The following is an 18,916-nucleotide window of genomic DNA, read 5'->3' as shown; positions in this document are numbered from 1 at the left end:
GTACAGTGTGAAAATGCAAAACCAGAAGAGGACTTATACTCTACATGGCTAAGATGGAGCCAAGAATAGTTGTACTTGCCCTAGGAGAAATTCACGGCACCTCTCAAGCTTCTGTGCATCTTGCCTTTTCATTTCCAAGAGGAGGATGCATTTTGAGTAGCTCATGAAGGTGATGGACTGTTTATGTACCTGAGATGTTCAGAAAACTAGAAAAGAACAAGACTAAAAATCCGAAGAAGACAGTTCAATATTATTTTGTTACTGTACACTTGTTCTAATCATGTACCAGAAACAAAGCTCCAAAAAAATGAAATGTTATAAGAGGTCTGTATGATGCCTGATACCCTTAAACCGCTATTTTAAATTAAAGGGAAACCAGCCATTTCCCACAAAGTATTACTAGTCACATGGAGTAAAATCATCAGGAATCCAGACATTATATGAGAAAAGAACAGATTTCTGAAGCCATGTTACAGAGCTCTAAAACAAGTGCTCCCTTCACATCTAAGCGGAGGAAACTGCCACATTATTAGTCTCCAAAGAACTGAGTCTTACACACTTACACAGGCTGACCTATTAAAGTCAGCAGCTCACAGATACCCTATATGTAACCCGATTATCACTGATAGCTAAGCAGAAAACCAAGCCTCATAATGTGATCACCTGAATATAGCTTAACAAAAGATATTAGAAAAATGTTTACTAGGTGTTTCTAGTATTTCTTCAGATAGTGTCACGTGTACATTTGAAAAGAGAGACTGGCAACGACATCAAAAGTATACTCAATAGACCATACTCTATTCAACCAATCCTAAGAGATGTAAATGGATGCCCCACTACAGTTCTCATTAAACGGTTGCATTTCTCCAAATATCTACATCTAGAGATAAAGGATAAGCTGAGAAGTGCTTAAGCTATTACCTCTCCCTTCAGTACTTTTGATACTTGTTTTACCCAATCTGGAACAGCATGAATAACTGGAGATATGGTTTATAACCTAGATGAACTCTAAATATGTCTGGGGAGAAGTCATTTAAGTGAAGAATAAGCTTTTAGTCTGGTGAACCTTTGAAATGTAGATTGTCACTAAGCCAAGGTATTTGGTTTAGTTTTGTAAAAAAAAAAAAAAAAAAAAGGACATGGCTTTCCAGTGATACAATTTCCCGCTATTTTAGAAGAAGTATCCTTTATGGTATAATTTCCAAAACAATAGAGAAGAAATTATCTAGATTGGTTTAATGCACGAACCAAGTAATTCCATATACTTTTCCTTCTTTGTCCATATTCTTCATTTGTGAATTGGCAACAAGACTCATTTACAAGCTCATGCAAGGTTTTTCAATGAGCAACCTTTAATGGACTTGTGGAATAACAATTCTACTGTAAGGCAAAATTCACTCATATTTGCTTATGAATATTTACTTAATCCTACAGATTTCTCCAGATATAACTGAACTCTGTCGGGGACCATAGACTTTACATCCAACCGGGACCGTTCTGGACAGGACTGAAGAGAAAAAAAGGTAGTATGCCCTCTAAAAAGCACTATTTTTCTCATCCCAGTTCACTTTAGTTAAGCAATTTCCTAAGGTAATAAATGGTCCTATCAAAAAAATAAGTCTCTAACCTTTGGTTGGATTAAAAGTTGTTCTATCTTAATTGTCACAGAGAACGGGGTCTGTGTGAAGTTGGTGCACACGTTGGAGGTTGTCACAGGGGTCCCAGTGACCAGACTGTGACTACTGACCAGAAACACAGTGAGATGGGGCAAAAAGGTCAAAGAAACTCAATAGAAAAAGCCCTGCCGAAACCGGTTTGGCTCAGTGGATAGAGCGTCGGCCTGCGGACTCAAGGGTCCCGGGTTCGATTCCGGTCAAGGGCATGTACCTTGGTTGCGGGCACATCCCCAGTGGGGGGTGTGCAGGAGGCAGCTGATCGATGTTTCTCTCTCATCGATGTTTCTAACTCTCTATCCCTCTCTCTTCCTCTCTGTAAAAAATTAATAAAATATATTTAAAAAAAAGAAAAGAAAAAGCCCTGTGTACACTGATCCCTTCATATATGACCCCCCTGTATATTCGAGGCCAATATAACTTATAATCAACTAAAGACAAGACAAACAAGTCAACTTCAATTCCAGGTAGTTTGAGTCTAAGATTTTAAAATATATTTTTATTGATTTTAGAGAGGAAGGGAGAGGGGGAGAGAGATAGAAATATCAATGATGAGAGAGAACCATTGATCAGCTGCCTCCTGCAAGCCCCCTACTGGGGGCCAAGCCCACAACAGAGCATGTGCCCTTGATCAGAATCGAACCTAGGACCCTTCAGTCCACAGGCCAATGCTCTATCCACTGAGTCAAACCAGGTAGAGCTTGAGTCTAACATTTTAATTCAAATAGCTCCATTTGGCTAAAGGTTACTATATTAGACCAATTTTAGACAAAGGCAGATCAAAAGCTCTAGAGTAAGGCAGATTAAATAACATTTTTTCCTAAATAATCCACTTAACTATATTCAGAACTGATAACCTAATTCAACTTACAAAGCTCTTCTTAATTTTATGAATGTTTTGTCATATTCTACAGTTATAATTTTTCTACTATGCTCCCTTAGTTTTGACATTCTTTTTTTAAAAAACAAAACACATATTTTTATTTATTTCAGAGAAGAAGGGAGAGGGAGAGATAGAAACATCTGATAAGAGAGAATTATTGATCAGCTACCTCTTGCTCGCCCCTCAATGGGGATCGAGCCCGATACCTGGGCATGTGCCCTAATGGAGAATCTCCTGGTTGATAGGTCGATGCTCAACCACTGAGCAACACGGCCAGGCTGCTTTTGACATTCTTGAATACTTTTCATATAGAAGCTCTGGATGCCTTACATACTTGATACAGATTTTTATATACTTCATCATCTTTTCTTAAGTTGGATTTTTAAAATCTGTCTTATCAGGAAAAAAAATACAGAACAAAAAAAAAACATATTTTCCGTGTATAAGATGCTATTTTTTTCTAAAATTGTTAGACTGAAAATTGAGGGGCATCTTATACACGGAAGTCAGCTGAGGAGGGAGCCACACCTGCATGTAGCTGCCCATACCTTGTCAAATAGACTTCCTGCAATCACGAGCCTTATTGTTACTGACATCAGCTGATGCCATAATTGGAGGTGGAGGTGGAGAGGGCACAGATGCAACAGGGACCAACCAGAGCGTTCTGAGCCCATAAAGATGTCAAAAAATAAAAAGATAAATACTGGTAAGCAATTGTCTTACTCTGCAAAATTCAAACTGAATGTAATCAGCTATGCAAAAGAGCATGGATACAGAGCTGCAGAGAGACAATTTGGACCTCCTCCCAGTGAGTGTATGATCAGACAGTGGAGGAAACAGGAAGAACAACTCCTTAAGATGCCAAAAAAGAAGAAGGCCTTAAGAGGAAAACCAACAAAATGGGTAAACTTGGAGCAGAGCCTTAAGACTTAGATTATGGAGCAGCGCCAGAGTGGCTTATGTATATCAACCAAGCTTATTCAATGTCAGGCAAGAATGTTTGCAAGTGAAATGAACATTGTTGATTTTACAGGAAAGACAAAATGGTGCTTCAATTTCATGAGGAGAGAAGGGTTGGCCATGAGAACATGAACAAAGTTAGCTCAGAAAATGCCACCAGTTTATGAGGATGACCTCACATATATAGACAGTGACTCAGAAGACAGCAGTGATACAACAGAAGTTGAAGAAATTGATATGACTGGGACTAACAGTGATGAAGAAGAGAACAGTGATGCAACAGAGGCTGAATAAGGTGCTATGCCGCATAATATCATAGTACTGGTATGTAAACATTACCTGCGGTAATTACTAAATAAAAATGTGTTCTGTTTTATATTTAAAATAGTGATTTCTTAATTTTGGGTTGGAAAAGTGGGGGCCGTCTTATACACAGAAAAATAGGGCAAATAAATAAAGCACACACACAAAAAGATAAAATCTGTCTTATCACAAATGGATGTGGACATTTTAGAAAACAATGTTCTTGCTCATTTTAAATGACTGCCTGAAGTTAAGATGGAGGTTCCTTCTCAAAATTCGAAAAAGTACTGTGACATCAGAAGAAATTGTGAAGTTATACATTTACGGACAGAAATACTTAAGTATATTTTAGACTTTGAGCCCTAGAATTATAAATTGCAAAAGTCAAGGTACTTTTCTCCGAATGTGTGCAGTGAATGGAAGATACTATACTTCTAAGACCTTATTTGGAATTATGAAGGGTCAAAGGCCTGACAAAGAATGAAACATTTCTAAGTTAAATTTTAATCAAGAGCCCATAACCTAAAGTATTCATCACCTGGTACACATAATTTTACACTTGTCTAGTCTCAGAAGTTAACCCTCTCTCATTCAAGGGCACTAGATCACAACAGAAGCATAAACAACTTTATCAAAGGTTATGTGGTTCTTTCTCTTATATTCAGTGTTTTAGTAATTTTCTCTTTAATTTGGAAAAATAATTCTTTACAGCCTATTAACTTAAGTAAGGCACTCAACTTTTTCCATGAGAAAAAAAAATATCTTTCACACCTTTGGTAAAGCATCTTGGCAGACTAGAAGGAGTGATAATGAGAACCAACAGTACTAGATTATAATGGGAAAGAAGAAAGATAAGGCTGTGGCCTATGACCAAGGATCAGTGTCAGGCTGAAACCAAGTCTCTACTGACTCGCACTCTCTTGGAGTCTAGAGTGTCTCTTTCTGTTGGAAATGATCTTTAAGACAGGAGCATGGTCACTCTTATTACTTTCCTATTGCTGCTGTAGCAAATTACCACAAACTTAGTAGCTTAAAACAACACAAATTTATCTTACAATTTTGGAGGTCAGAAGTCCAAAATGGGTCTCATCTATACTAATAAAAGAGAAGTATGTAAATTGACCATCACTTCACAACACCCACATCTAATCAGGAGTATGCCAATTAACCTGACAAAGATGGTGGCAGCCCCGCACCCTGGCCACTCCGGGCCTCCTCAGGGCCTCCCTGCCATGCTCCACACCTGTCAACTGTTCTTGCAGCCTCCCTGTGGCTCAGCCCCCGGCCTCAGAGGCAACCCTCTGGTGCCTGAGGTCATAGCTCCCGGGGTCTGGCGTCTCCCTCTACCCCACCCCTGCCCTGCTGCTCTGGTAAACAAAACCCTAGCGTTGGAGCAGCCCTGCGGGCGTGGACACAGACGCACACAGTAGCTTGCTCAGTGCACAGTTAGCACGCCCCAGGAGCCCCGGGCCAGCCAAGGGGCGATGGTGGCGGCCATGGCTGCAGCGGCAGGCGGCTCAGCTTTGTTTTGAATAGATGAAAGAGGCCACCTACACAATAACCCAAATTATCAGATCTCCCTCCTCCCTATCTCACCAAATCCAGAAGGAAGGGGCGATGCTTGTGGAGGGAGGACGGGCGGGTAGGAGGCGAAGGGCGGAGGAGGAAGAGGATGAGGAAGGGGGCCAGGTGCATCCCACTTTCACAATGGGAGAGTGAAACGCACTAATGCACCCCACCTCTCCAGTCCTCCCCGCCTGCCTTGCACCCCTCACCTCTTCCCCTCCATGCCTTCCCTGGAGTGCCAGCGCTGCACAGAGGAACTCTCTGGAGAGAGAGGGCAAGGAGGAAGCGGCGTCGGAGTGCACAACGCTTGCCACCCCCACCGCCACTGCACAGGCTGCTGGAGTGAGCCCACCACCTGCTGGCTGCCAGGGGAAGAAAGGCCTACTCTTGCACGAGTCTTCGTGCATAGGGCTTCTAGTTGGGCTATATCAAGGTATCATCAGGGCTGCATCAGGGAGAATGTGTTACGTGGCCTTTTCTAGCTTCTAGAGCTGGCTGCATTCTTTGGCTCATGGCCCTCTCCTCCATCTACAGTCAACAATGACAGCACTCCAACCTCTGTGTCCACTGCCACACTTCCTTCTAAGGCTGACTCTCCTATCTCTTTCACTTACAAAGACCCTTGTGATTACACTGGGCCTAACCAGATAATACAGAACAATGTGCTCATCTCAAGACCCTAAACTTAATCACACATTTGAAGTCACTTTTGCTATGTAAGGTTCAGAGGTTTAGGAAGTGGATATCTTTGGGGAGTCATTATTCTGCCTACAAAGTCACCCAAGTCACAAGTACCACCACCAACCATGGCATTTGGACATTCCTAATAAGTAATGTTGTCACAAATTCTTTGAAGCTCCTTCCTTTCAAGAGATGGAGTATATTTCCCCACCCCTTGAATCTGGACTAGCCTTATGACTTGCTTTGACCAACAGAATGTGGTAGAAGGGATAAGCAAGTTTCTGAGCTGAAAACTCAGGTCTCAAAACTTCCATCTTCATCCTCTTCGAATGCTATTCTAAGATTGCCATATAAGGAAGTTAGTCTAGCTGACTGGAGAATGACAGGCTATGTGGAAGAGAATAAGGCAATCCAAGTGAGAGCCAGACATGCCAACTCTCCAGCTAAAGACAGGATTCTGGTCAAGATGGCGGTGTAGGTAAATGCAATACTCGAATCCTCCCATAGCCACAACAAAATTACAATTAAACTACAGAACAACCATCATTCAGAATCACCTGAAATCTAGTCAAATGGAAGTCCTACAATTAGGAATTTGAAGCGACATCGAGACTGGTGAGAGCAGTGGAAACACAGACTGGGCTGGCCATACAACCATGTGTGGTGGTTTAAAATTGGGAAGGATATCTTGGCTGCAGAAGTCCCCTGAGGAGGGGTCCCAGCCCCAAAAGAGGCCTCCCAGTCCAGGGTTCCAGAGCCAGGAAGAGAAGTCCACATAACTTCTGACTGTAAAACCCAGCAGGGATTGTGGCTGAGAGAGACAGAGGGCTGCTGGAGTCCTAGGGCATTCCTCTTGAAGGGCCCAAGCATGGATTTACTCTGACTCACTCCCTCTGAGCTCCAGCGCTGGGGCAGTAGCTTGAAAGGAACCAGGGATATAATGGGAGTAAGTGAATGGTCTGGCATCAGGGCAAGAGTAAGGGAGGCAGCTTTCTGCCAGACAAAAGTGCTGGCAGAGGCCATTGTTCCTTTTCTGAATCCCCACCCCCATTGAGCCAGCATGTAGGCACCAGATCTAAGTCTCCATCAACCTGGCTCACACTGTTCGCCCAGCCCTAGTGATTCCCTGAGACCCTGTCCCACTCAAATTGAGGGCCCACACAAGCCATTTCCAGTCACTTTTCCATACAAATGACCTCTCTTGCTTCATGCTTCAAACTTTCCTACAATCTCTCAAACAAGCAGCATCTGGCCTCTGCCTACCGGCTACCTCTTGCTAAGTGGCTCTAGCAGCAATCAGCCTTGGATGGCAGTTTGGCCTCTTTTGGGCATCTCCAAGCCCAGCACAGGTAGCAGCCATCTGTAGATTGCTCTGTAGCTCATGCCATGTGGCCCCGGGCAGGGTACAGGCAGTGACTGACTTTGCACCTCTCGAGATACACCAAGGCCAGTGCACCATACTGTTGTCCATGTCCATCAATTCTCTTTCTTGCTCAATCCCTCCACCCCCACTCCCTACTAGAGCTGTCTGCCTGTTCTCTATGAGTCTATCTCTATTTTGCTTGGTAGTTCAGTTTGTTCATTAAATTCCACATGAGTGAAGTCAGATGATACTTGTCTTTCTCTGACTGGCTTATTTCACTTAGCATAATGTTCTCCAGGTCTATGCTTGCTGTTGCAAACAATAAAATTTTCTTCCTTTTTACAGCAGAGTAGTATTCCACTGTATAAATGTACCACAGCTTTTTTATCCACTTATCTGACAGACAGACATTTGGGCTGCTTCCAAATCTTGGCTATTGTAAATAATGCTGCAATGAACACAGAGGTACATATATTCTTTTTTTTAAATATATTTTTATTGATTTCAGAGAGGAAGGGAGGAGATAGAAACATCAATGATGAGAGAGAATCATTGATCGGCTGCCTCCTGAATGCCAACTCACTGGGGATTAAGCCTGCAACCTGGGCATGTGCCCTGACCAGGAATCAAACAGCGACCACCTGGTTCATAGGTTTACACTCAATCATTGAGCCACCCCAGCTGGGCAGGGGTACATATATTCTTTTGAATTAGTGTTTCGAGTTTCTTAGAATAAATTCCAGAAGTGGAATCATTGAGTCATAAGGCAGTTCAATTTTCAATTTTCTGAGGTAACTCCATACTGCTTTCCACAGTGACTGCACCAATCAGCATTCCCAACCAACAGTGTGCAAGGGTTCCCTTTTCTCCACATCCTTGCCAACACTTGCTGTTTGTTGATTTATTGGTGATAAAATTTGTACATACTTCTGTTTCCACCTGAAGATAACCAATAATGGCAAGGCAAGACAAGAGTGAGATACTGAGATAACTAAGAACTAGACACAAGGAGGGGAGGCTTTGAGATTCTATCCTATAATAATAAAAGCTTAATATGCTAAGTGCCCGGTCGTCTGTTGAACCAATCAAAGTGTAATATGCTAATGATATGCTAAGGACGCTCAACAGCTCGCTATGACGTGCACTGACCATCAGGGGGCATACAGTCGACCGGTCGACCACCAGAGGGCAGGCGCTCTGACTGGTAGGTTAGCTTGCTGCTGCGATCCGGCCCATCAGGACTGAGTGAGACAGGCTGGACACGCCCTGGAGCCCTCCCATGATCCCTCCCCAGCCCCGATCGTGCACCAGTGGGGTCCCTTGGCCTGGCCTGCGCACTCTCGAAATCCGGGACCCCTCGGGGGATGTCAGAGAGCCAGTTTCGGCCCAAACCTGCAGGCCAGGCTGAGGGACCCCACTGGTGCATGAATTCGTGCACTGGGCCTCTAGTATGTCTTAATATTTTGTTCCTCTATATCAGGGGTGGGGAATGTCTGGCCCATGGGCCATATAAGACCTGTGAAATCATTTGGTCTGGCCCTGCCAAGGCATTAGAGGTGAGTTCATTAAATGTTTGATCAAAAGAGCAGGCTAATTTTTAAGTTGATAATTTTGGATGGCCCAGGAATGATGTTATAAATATCCAAATGGCCCTTGGTAGAAAAAAAATTCTCTATCCCTACTCTATATAGATTAGAATACCCAAACTTACTATAGAACAGAGAAGCTCATACCACAAGGGCAGGAATGAAAAGCAAACAAGCTATAGGGGACAGGGACAGGGGTGGAAATAACTTTAGAAAAGCCAAGGAAATAGAGACACCAGTGACAAAATCAAAGTCTAAAACCAAAGAATTGGAAAGTGATCATTCCAATATTATCTGACACAAAGGGCTTTTATAAAAATTATCTGAAGTCTTCCTAAGATTTTCTGGTAAGAGATAATGATCTCACTTATTTTGGTGACGCAAATTACATACTCCATCAGTTAATGTCACAAACTAAAATGCTGGTCCTAAGTAAAAATGCCCACATAATTTTAAACAGTCACTGAAGGAAAAAAAAAAAAAGTTAATTATCTACTTTCAGTACCTCTAACCTAACTCAGTCCCATGATATACCACTATCAGATATGCCATTTCTTCATGCTTGCCTCCTTTCTCTATTCAACAATATTATTTCTCAGGAAAGGATCAAAATTCATTCACATTTTAAGATTAACAAAACTAAAAAAAAAAAAAAAAAAGATTAACAAAACTAATGAGAGCTCAACTTTATTTCTTCAAAATCTAGTGAACATTCTCAAAACTCTGAAATTTCAGATATCAGCAAAAAAGACGAAAGAATTAGGAGATGATCAGAATGTTGCTAAAGCTACACCTTAAAAAAGCCGATCCCAATCACTCAGTATTTGCTATTGTGGGAAAGCAAAGAACAGTGTCTGTTTTTCCTTTCTTCACATGGCTGCCCAGCTACACTAAATTTTCCAACTTCCTTTGTGGCTACTTGTGTCAATGGGCAGGGTATACCTTTCCCTTGGCTAGAATGTGGATGTAATGTTGGAAGCTGGTGGTGAAGCCACAATACAAGCCATGGATTGCCCCCAAGGCCTCTTCAACGTGAAAAAAAAAACACCTCTATTTTTGAGGTCTCTGTGAGAACAGCCAAAACTATATTCTAATTGATACACATTTTCTAGCAAGCTACAGCCAATGTCACACTTTACAACCATGTCCAAATTCCTAAGTTAAATATTTCTTTAAAGAAGTAGGACTCTGGTTGAAAGCTTTAAGTCATTTATCTAGGGAATCAATAAACAGCAGTAACAAGATTATAATATTGCTTTTTAATGTTCAAAAAATTGCTGGCTCTGCTTACAGGGAAGCAGCATAATATAGTACAAATGTCAAAGTGTCTAAAAACAGTTGAGTGCCTTTTTTTGGGGTAAGCATGATTATGAAGGTGAGCAGAGGAAAATCTCTATTACTACTTGGAATCACCATGATAGCTAAAAGTTAAGCCCTTTTAGACTTTCCACTTTAAAGGTGCAGAGTAGGATTATTAATAAACTGTAAACAGCCTGGCCAGCTGGCTCAGTGGTTGAGCATCCACCTATGAACTAAGAGGTCACAGTTCAATTCCCGGTCAGGGCACATGCCCAGGTTGTGGACTTGATCCCCAGTAGGGGGCGTGCAGGAGGCAGCCAATCAATGATTCTCTCTCATCATTGATGTTTCTATCTCTCTCTCCCTCTCCCTTCATCTCTGGAATCAATAAAAATATGCTTAAAAAATAAAATGTAGATTTTTCTTAAATGAATATATATTTCATCTTTCCTTGACTTCTGGCTTACTTCCATGTTTATTACTTAGGAATATGGACATGGATTGTATAAAACAGGCAAAAAGATCTGGTTTGGCAGAAAATAGTCAATGCCTCCCTTCTTTCATTAAAACTAAGTTGTAGTTCTAGCTGGTGTGCTCAGTGGTTGGAGCATCGGCTGGTGCACTGAAGGGTCTCGAGTTCGACATCCAGTCAAGGGTATGTACCTGGGTTGTAGGTTCGATCCCCAGCCCCAGTCAGGGCACATGTGGGAGGCAACCAATCAATGTCTCTCTCACATCAATGTTTCTCTCTCTGTCTCTCCCCCTCCCTTCCACTCTCTCTAAAAATCAATGGAAAAAATATCCGCAGGTGAGGATTAACAAATAAACAAAAAAATGAGAGGATTTACCCAAAGAAAAATCACCAACACAGGTTTAGAAAGGCAAACACTGTCAAGATGTTACTTTTATTAACCATCTTTGTCATAATTTTATTAGCAAACAGTACTGTTCAGCTTTATATTTTAATATGCCTCAACTTCAAAAGGCTACTTTTGTAACTATGTGAGATGGTAAGTATTAACTAAACTTATTGTCATGATCATTTCACAATACATCATATAGCAAATCATTATATTGTACACCCTAAATACAATGTTATATATCAATTATATCTCAATAAAACTGGAAAAAATACTAGTACAGTAAAATCATAAGAACCATACTTACCTTAAAATATGGAGTATTTTTTCAATATTTTTAAAATCTTAAATGTGAAATTTACTGTTCTAAATGGCATCACAACTTCCACACGGAATCACACAAAATAAAAATGTAAAACGTTAAAGAAAAAAGGTTACTTGATTAAGTACTAGACAAGATGGCTTTTTTTTAAAATATCACATTAGCCTCAATGAAAGTATACTTTCATGCCACGTAGGTTTCTTGATAAGATAATCTAACATTTTAATAACTCAGCTGCATATTAACACAGAAAATGTAGCTAATCACGGACTTTCATTTATTTATTTTTTTGCTTAATTTAGAGAGAGAGAGAAGGAGAGAAAGAGGGAGGGAAAGGAGAAGAGGGAGAGAGGGAGGGAGGAACATGAATTTGTTGTTCTTAGTTATGCATTCATTGGTTGACTCTTGTATGTACCTTCACCCAGGATCAAAAGCACAACCTTGGTGTATCGGGACTACGCTCTAAACCAAGCATGTCAAACTCGCAGCCCACGGGCTGCAATGGTATGTAAAAACGTTTTAATAAAAATTTTGTAACTTAATTTTTACAATATCCTGTTATACATCATTATTAATAATGAACTACAACATTCGATAATGACTGATTACTATAATCGTGTTGCATTCATTTCCCTTACACACCTTACATGCAGGCGCACCATTTCTCTCCACTAATACTAGCAGCGAATATTTTAGCAGCCGACTGCTGCGTCATTAGTCTTGGACCGACTTGTTTGGTGTGCGCAACAGGAAATATTTCACTTTCATAGAACAAGAAAAATAGGTTTGTGTTACTATTATTAATTTGTGCAGTTATTCAGTGTCTGGTAAGTTAATGTTCAAGAAAAAATATTAATTTTTATTCAAATGTTCTATTATTTTATGTTAACAATTACTCATTCATTTTAGCCCTTTGTATTCAACATGTCTCTATGGAAATAAACCTACATTTCTATGAAAATTGAAGCTTTTGTTTTTTGGGGGGCCACATAAACTTAAACCTTGTTTATTTGGCCTGTGTTAGCCTTTGAGTTTGACATGCTTGCTCTAACCAAGTGAGCTACCTGGTCAGGGCTATGCTGATTACTGACTTTTAGAAAATATCTGTATTTAGAAAGAGGTAACCTTTTGGAGACTTGACTTTAAGGAATGAACCACGATGAAATATACAGATGATACTGTACAATAGAAACCTGTGAATTTTATTAATCGACACCACCCCAATAAAGTCAATAAAAATTTTTTTTAAAAAAGAGAAAGAGGTAACATTTGAGTGATTATGTACCAGTCACTGTGCTAAAGGGATTTATGTGCATTATCTCACTTAATCCTATGAGGTAGGCACTATTATTAGGATACCTATTCTACCAAGGGGAAGTAGAGTTTAAATTTTGTATCCTACTCTGCTAATAAATAATAAATCGAGTCTTTGATCTCAGAGCTCAAGAAAGATCCTTAACTTCATTCCTGTTTGAAACAGTTGTCTCTAGGTACAATAGATCTTATTTAAAATCTCCAGAAAATTAAAGTTACATTATAGCGCAAACTTCATAAACGATGACTGAATTTTCCCTTTAGCCTTCTCTTTAATATGCCAAAATAATTCTAGACCCTGAGCTTTCCTAAACTTTAATCATTTATGGTGCTCTCTGCTGTACCTACCCATTAGAACAATTTTTAAAAACATTACCACCACCAATTATTTTCAAAAGCCCAAAGATACTAATCAAGGGATCCTAATAGTCTTAAACACTATCCTCAAACCAAAAGATAAATGGAGATTGGGAAACTTGCATTCTAAAGTGCCACCATCCAGATAAAATTACTCTGTGAATTAGAGTAATTTCAATCAGATTCTATAAAACTGAACATTTTTCTCAAGACCAGAATTAAAGAGTAACTATAATATGGTTTAAGGGCCCAAACTCTGAAACATAAAATGGTTTGCCACATGGCAAATTTAATAGCAAAAGGCAGGTAGCAGAGACTAGGGAGAGCAGCAACAGTGTAGAAAAGTAGTAATAAAAGTCATTACAAAATGATTTACCTGTTCATTTCACTGGCCATTCTGCCTTAATACAAGACTGTACTTGTTCTCAAAAACCATATGCAGCTTAAAATAAGACTAATATCTTACTACATGGTATCCTGAGTTTTAAGTAACATTACATATTATGAGAAACAATGGCATTTTTTTTATTTAATATATATTTTTATTTATTTCAGAAAGAAAGGGAGAGGGAGAGGGAGAGGGAGCTACAAACATCAATGATGAGAGAGAATCATTGATTGGCTGCCTCTTGCACGCCCTCCACTGGGGATAGAGCCTGAAACCTGGGCATGTGCCCTTGACAGGAATGGAACGTGGGACCCTTCAGTCCACAGGCCGACACTCTATCCACTGAACCAAACTGGCTAGGGCAACAATGGCATTTTATAAGCATTAGAAACTCAATTACATTTTCTTATAGAGCACTTGCATTTATGACTGTAACAGTCATTAACATACAACAAACTGTTTTAGGTAATACAAACCTGTGTATGTGTACACTTTGTTAATTCTATAACTTAGTAATCATTCTTAAGATTATTGCCTTTAAAATGCAAATGATCACACCATAAAGCACAACTTACTTTTAAGTGTCACATCAGCTATTTGGTAACCAAGTATCAGATATATTTTTAAAATAATTAAGTTATCAGGCTAGAGTCTATTTAACGTAATGCACTCAGTAAGATAAACTCAGTTATTAAATGGAGGAAGTGTAGGCAGGAGATTCCACTTCAGTTGTGTGACAGGAAGTACTAGCTATGGAAGTTTAGAAACAGGAATACCAAGTTCTGTTTCAGCAAAAGAAAGAAAGGAAAGCATGCTTGGTGAATAAGGGTAAAAGAGGAAGTTTGTTTTGGTGAACAATAAGCCACATATTTAAGACACTCCAAAGTAATTCCAAAAGTTAAAAAAAAAAAAAAGACCTCACTTTTTCAGTAGGCTTAGGTGGTAATGTACTTCCCTAGGTACACTGGAGCCTGGATTTGCAGTTTCACTATAACAAGACTGCTTATGGTCACATTTTACAGATCTGTAGGGAGGTATGAGTAGCTTGTGTCATTAAATTGTTAGTTTCATATCTTAAAGTTTGATGATATTTAATTTAGCAAAACTACGTAAGTAAATCATTTTTTAAAGTAAGTTTCACAACAATGTGAATATATTTAACACTACAGAACTGTGAATTTAAAAACGGTTAAGACAATAAATTTCATGTGTTTTTTTACCACACAAAAAGTGGGTAAGTCAATGAAGACATTATTCCATTTAAATGTTAATAGTAACTTGTTATGTAAAGTTTGATTACTCTAAAGCTAAATTCTTACTATGCTTAATTTTTAATAAAATAATTTGTTGTTGTTGTCATCTTTAACAGCCGGGTTCATTTTATGTAGTTGATTTTTAAAGATACTTCCATACATGAGCGTGAACTACAGAAAGTGAAGCATTATTCTCAATTAGCATCTTTCAAATCATCTGAATTACTTATTGCCAAGAAATACTAGTCATGAAATTGTGTGTTTCTACTTCAGCTGATTCATTCATTCAATGAAGTGCAAACCTCTACATGAACAGAGCAAGACCCCTAACTGGACAGGCTCTTGTCAAAGCGCCGTGGTTCTGGATTGTGAGGTAGGCAACACTCCCCACCTACACCCCCGACAACGGTGGCCCGGAACGCTAAGGTCAATGTCACTTCCAACCACCCCTCTCACCTGGCTCAGCCACACCAAATTTGTCAGACTTTTGTGAACTCCCATTAGATTCTGTTCCAAGAGTGTACCACCGAGGTTAGTCCGGAGGCTTGGGAAAAGCCCAAAGCCACCAGCTTGGCTCGGCCACTGCTGGGAAAAAGTGTCCAAGAAAGGAAAACTGGGAGGGTTTCAACTTTGCGCAAACCCCCTATCTCAGTCACATCTACCTCCCTTCCCGAAAGGCTGCGTTCTGTGTTCTCGAAAGATCTACCCCTTTCCAACTCAAATGTCACTCCCAGATCAGCGGCTGGAGGGGCCGGCGGCGCCCAACCCCCGTCCTGATCTCCATGCACCTTCTCCCAGTGCCAGCGCCGGGCTCGGCTCCCTCTGCAGCCCCCCGCCCAGCCCAGCCCTCCAGGAAGCCTGGCCCAGGACCCCGCCCGCGGACAGGGCAGCCCTACCGAGTCAGCCTGGGGATCCCGGCCTGGGCTGCCCGAGGGGAGGCGCTCCTGGGTCGGCAGGGGGCGGCCCGAGAGGGCAGGAAGGGGTCTCACCGCGAGCTGGGGTAGACGGCCTCACCTTGACCCTGATCTCGTAGGTGGTGAAGCGGCCTCGGCCGACCCCCACCGTCTGCGGGTTGCTCACATCGATCTCAAGGAAGTTGCTGGGCGGCCCGTAGGCGTCATTCAGGTTCTGCGGCTTGGTGATCAGCCGCCGGGTATCCGCCACCGTCTCCGCCATGTCGCTGGTGCAGCCGCCGCCGCCGCCTCCGCCGCCTCCGCGGGCTCCCTCCGCCCCCGCCGCGTTCCGCCGCCGCCGCCGCTGCTGGCCGCGGGGACACCGGGCTCGCGCGCAGCGGTCGCGAGGCGAACGAGCACGTAGGGCGGGCGTTCACCCCGCGCGCGAAGCTCCTCCCCGAGCCCCTCCGGCTTCCGCCTCTCGTGCTCAGGGAAGAGACCGCTGAGTCGCCGGAATGCCGCGCCCGGCCCGGGAGGCCTTGCGGAGGCCGCGGAGGGGCCTGCGGACCAGACGGAGGAGGTGGAGGAGGAGCGGCGTCACGGGACTTGTAGTCAGAAGCAGGTTCCGGCCGGACTACAGCGCCCACAATGCACCGGGCGAGCGCGTCGCCGTGGGAGTGTGGCAGGGGGTGTGCAGGACCCAGGGAAGCGGGGGCGGCGCTTCCTGTCTGTTTGCGGCCTCCTGGGCCTGGAGCGGTGGGGAAAACCCGGGAAAGGGTCTTCTCGCCCTGGGGAACTGCGGGACAGAAGTTAAACGGCGAGGTAGGCGTGGTTTCCTGGCTATCGGAACCAAGCTGCCAATGCTAACTCTGCCCACCTATCCACCGCCTCACCTGGTACCACGGACTGTGCCTTTCGTGGTAACCCGTAACCAATGCCTCAGTGACTTTGACATCACCTTCGAGAGTTTCACCAGACACCTGTCTGATTTGATCAATTGAATGCTGTAAAGTAGGAGTGGAACAAACAAACAAACAAAAACTCATGAGATCATAGCACTAAGATCAAACCGTTTTTGGCTGGTGGGCTCTCAGAAACAACATACAGTAGCTAGGCTGAAACCTGCCTTGAATGCCCTATGTTTGGATGACCTGCAACTTCTTCCTTCAGTTCCCACACAATCCCAGTTGTTATAGAATAGTAAGGAACTAGGAAAATTTCAGGAGGAGTGGAATGGGAAAGCGGTGACAGATGGTTAAACAGCAGTTTATGTCCACTTCGTAAATTCTATCTTCCCTAAACCAAGGACACTTAAAAGTAAATGGTATGGGGAGGCTGGGGGAAGGTCAATGGGGGAAAAAAAGGAGATATGTGTACTACTATATGGAATACTTTAAACACTTTTTTAAAAAAAAGTAAATGGTTTGCACTCCTCCCCAACTAGAGGGTAAATAGTTTAAATTTTCCAACTCAGGGAGACAGATAACAGAAATCCAATTAAGTCCCATTTACCAACCACACCCAAGGACAGACAGATTGAGAGAATAAATCTCATTTTGGGACATCAGCCTAAAGCAGATGAATATTCTATTGATCTGCCCTTATAAGACCTCCCCTAACCGCCCAGCCTTTAAAACCCCTGAAAATGAAGGTCCTGGTGCTGCTCTTCCTTCAGGAAGCACACCCCTTGCCATTCCTCCCTTCCACCGCTCCTTCTCTTCCCTCCCCCTCCCCCACATGTATCCCCTAACCTCCAAGTGACCCCCTGAGGCTTGCAACCAGGGAAGCAGCGGCAGCAGCAGCCCATCCGGGTCTAACCCCTGAACCTGTCTCTAAGGCTCCTTTTCCCCCTTTTCTCTGGCTTCCCAGTGGCCAAAGCAGCCCAGCCTAGGCTCTCCTTTTGCTTCTTTTATGCCCTTCCTTGTTTCACTCTTCTATGTATATTTTTGCTGTGGTCAATGAATTCTTTGCTTGCTTTTCTACACTTTTGTCTCTTGATTGGAATTGTTCCCTCAAGAAGACAAGAACTGAGGTCTCCTCCTCTCTCTGGTAACATCTTTTTGGTTTAAACCATATAACCCAGGGGTTCAGGGCCATGGTCTCTTGACTGGCCTGCTGCTGCTCGCTTGGAGTATATCTTCAATAAATCCCACTTTGCTTTGTTTTCATTTTCCTTGACCTTAAAATCTTTTCTGCATTGATGGGAAGAATCGAGGTCCCCACCAGTAACACAGTAAGTTAAAAAATAAAAAAGTGACAAACTTATCTCTACAGCATTGGAAATGAAACGCAGATAAACCTTTGTAAGAAATAAAAACAAGACAAAACAAGTATATCGTAGTTCATTTCTACCAAATGCAGGTTTTGAACATTGAGATAAAGGATAAATTTCTTTCCCTGCCTGAAGAGTTATCTCCCTTAATGTTATAGCCCCATAACTATTTCTGAATTTTTTATCTTCTTTCAGAAACTGATGTACTTTTTTTTTTTTTAATCCTCATCTGAGGATATTTTTTCCATTGATTTTGAGAGAGTGGAAGAGAAGGGGGAGGAGGAGGAAACATCCAAGTGAGAGAGACATATCAATTGATTGCCTCCCACATTGCTCCAACCAGGGCCAGGGATCAAACCTGTAACCCAGGTACATGCCATTGACTGGGAATCAAACCCAGGACCCTTCCGGGTGCTGGCCAATGCTCTAACCACTGAGCACACAGGGCAAAATTGATGTACATTATTTTATTTTTTAATATATGTTTTTATTGATTTTAGAGAGAGAGAGAGAAATATGGATCGGCTGTCTCCTGTATGCCCCCTACTGGGAATTCAGCCTACAACCCATCATGTGCCCTGACCAGGAATGGATGGGAAGTGGTGACCTCTTGGTGCATGGGATGATGCTCAATCAACTGAGCTACATTGGCTGGGCCCAATGTAATTTAAGTGCTCTGTCCCTTAAACTGAAAAATTGTCCAGATCATTAGCAACCATTTCTAATAATACTGAGAACAGTTGAAACAAAGAAATTACTTTAAAATTATGTGATTATTTCCCCAAAAGTACAACATTTATTGAATCAACAAATATTTATTAAAGGCCTATAGGTATTTCAATTCTAGTTACTAAGGAGATAAGGGTAAGACATGGAAATTCTGATCTCCTTGAGATCATAAATTGATAAGAAAAGCACAACCCCACAGAAAAATAGTCAAAGT

General features: G+C 42.0%; 2 protein-coding genes across 2 annotated transcripts in view; one reads left to right on the top strand and one right to left on the bottom strand.

Moving 5' to 3' along the window:
- Positions 1 to 16,272, bottom strand: part of SNX3 (sorting nexin 3) — a 33,023-nt gene extending 16,751 nt beyond the window's left edge. The window contains exon 1 of the mRNA XM_079781325.1: positions 15,823 to 16,272. Coding sequence (XP_079637451.1) covers positions 15,823 to 15,984 — 162 coding nt within the window. The 5' untranslated portion in view covers positions 15,985 to 16,272. The remainder of the gene's footprint in view (positions 1 to 15,822) is intronic.
- Positions 16,273 to 16,444: 172 nt separating this feature from the next.
- Positions 16,445 to 18,916, top strand: part of AFG1L (AFG1 like ATPase) — a 169,015-nt gene continuing 166,543 nt past the window's right edge. Inside the window, exon 1 of the mRNA XM_079780358.1 lies at positions 16,445 to 16,523. The gene's annotated coding sequence lies outside the window, so the exon portion shown is untranslated. The remainder of the gene's footprint in view (positions 16,524 to 18,916) is intronic.

This window comes from Cnephaeus nilssonii, assembly GCF_951640355.1.
Source record: "Cnephaeus nilssonii genome assembly, chromosome: 9".
In the NCBI taxonomy this organism is placed as follows: domain Eukaryota; kingdom Metazoa; phylum Chordata; class Mammalia; order Chiroptera; family Vespertilionidae; genus Cnephaeus; species Cnephaeus nilssonii.
This window is presented reverse-complemented; position numbering and strand designations above follow the sequence as displayed.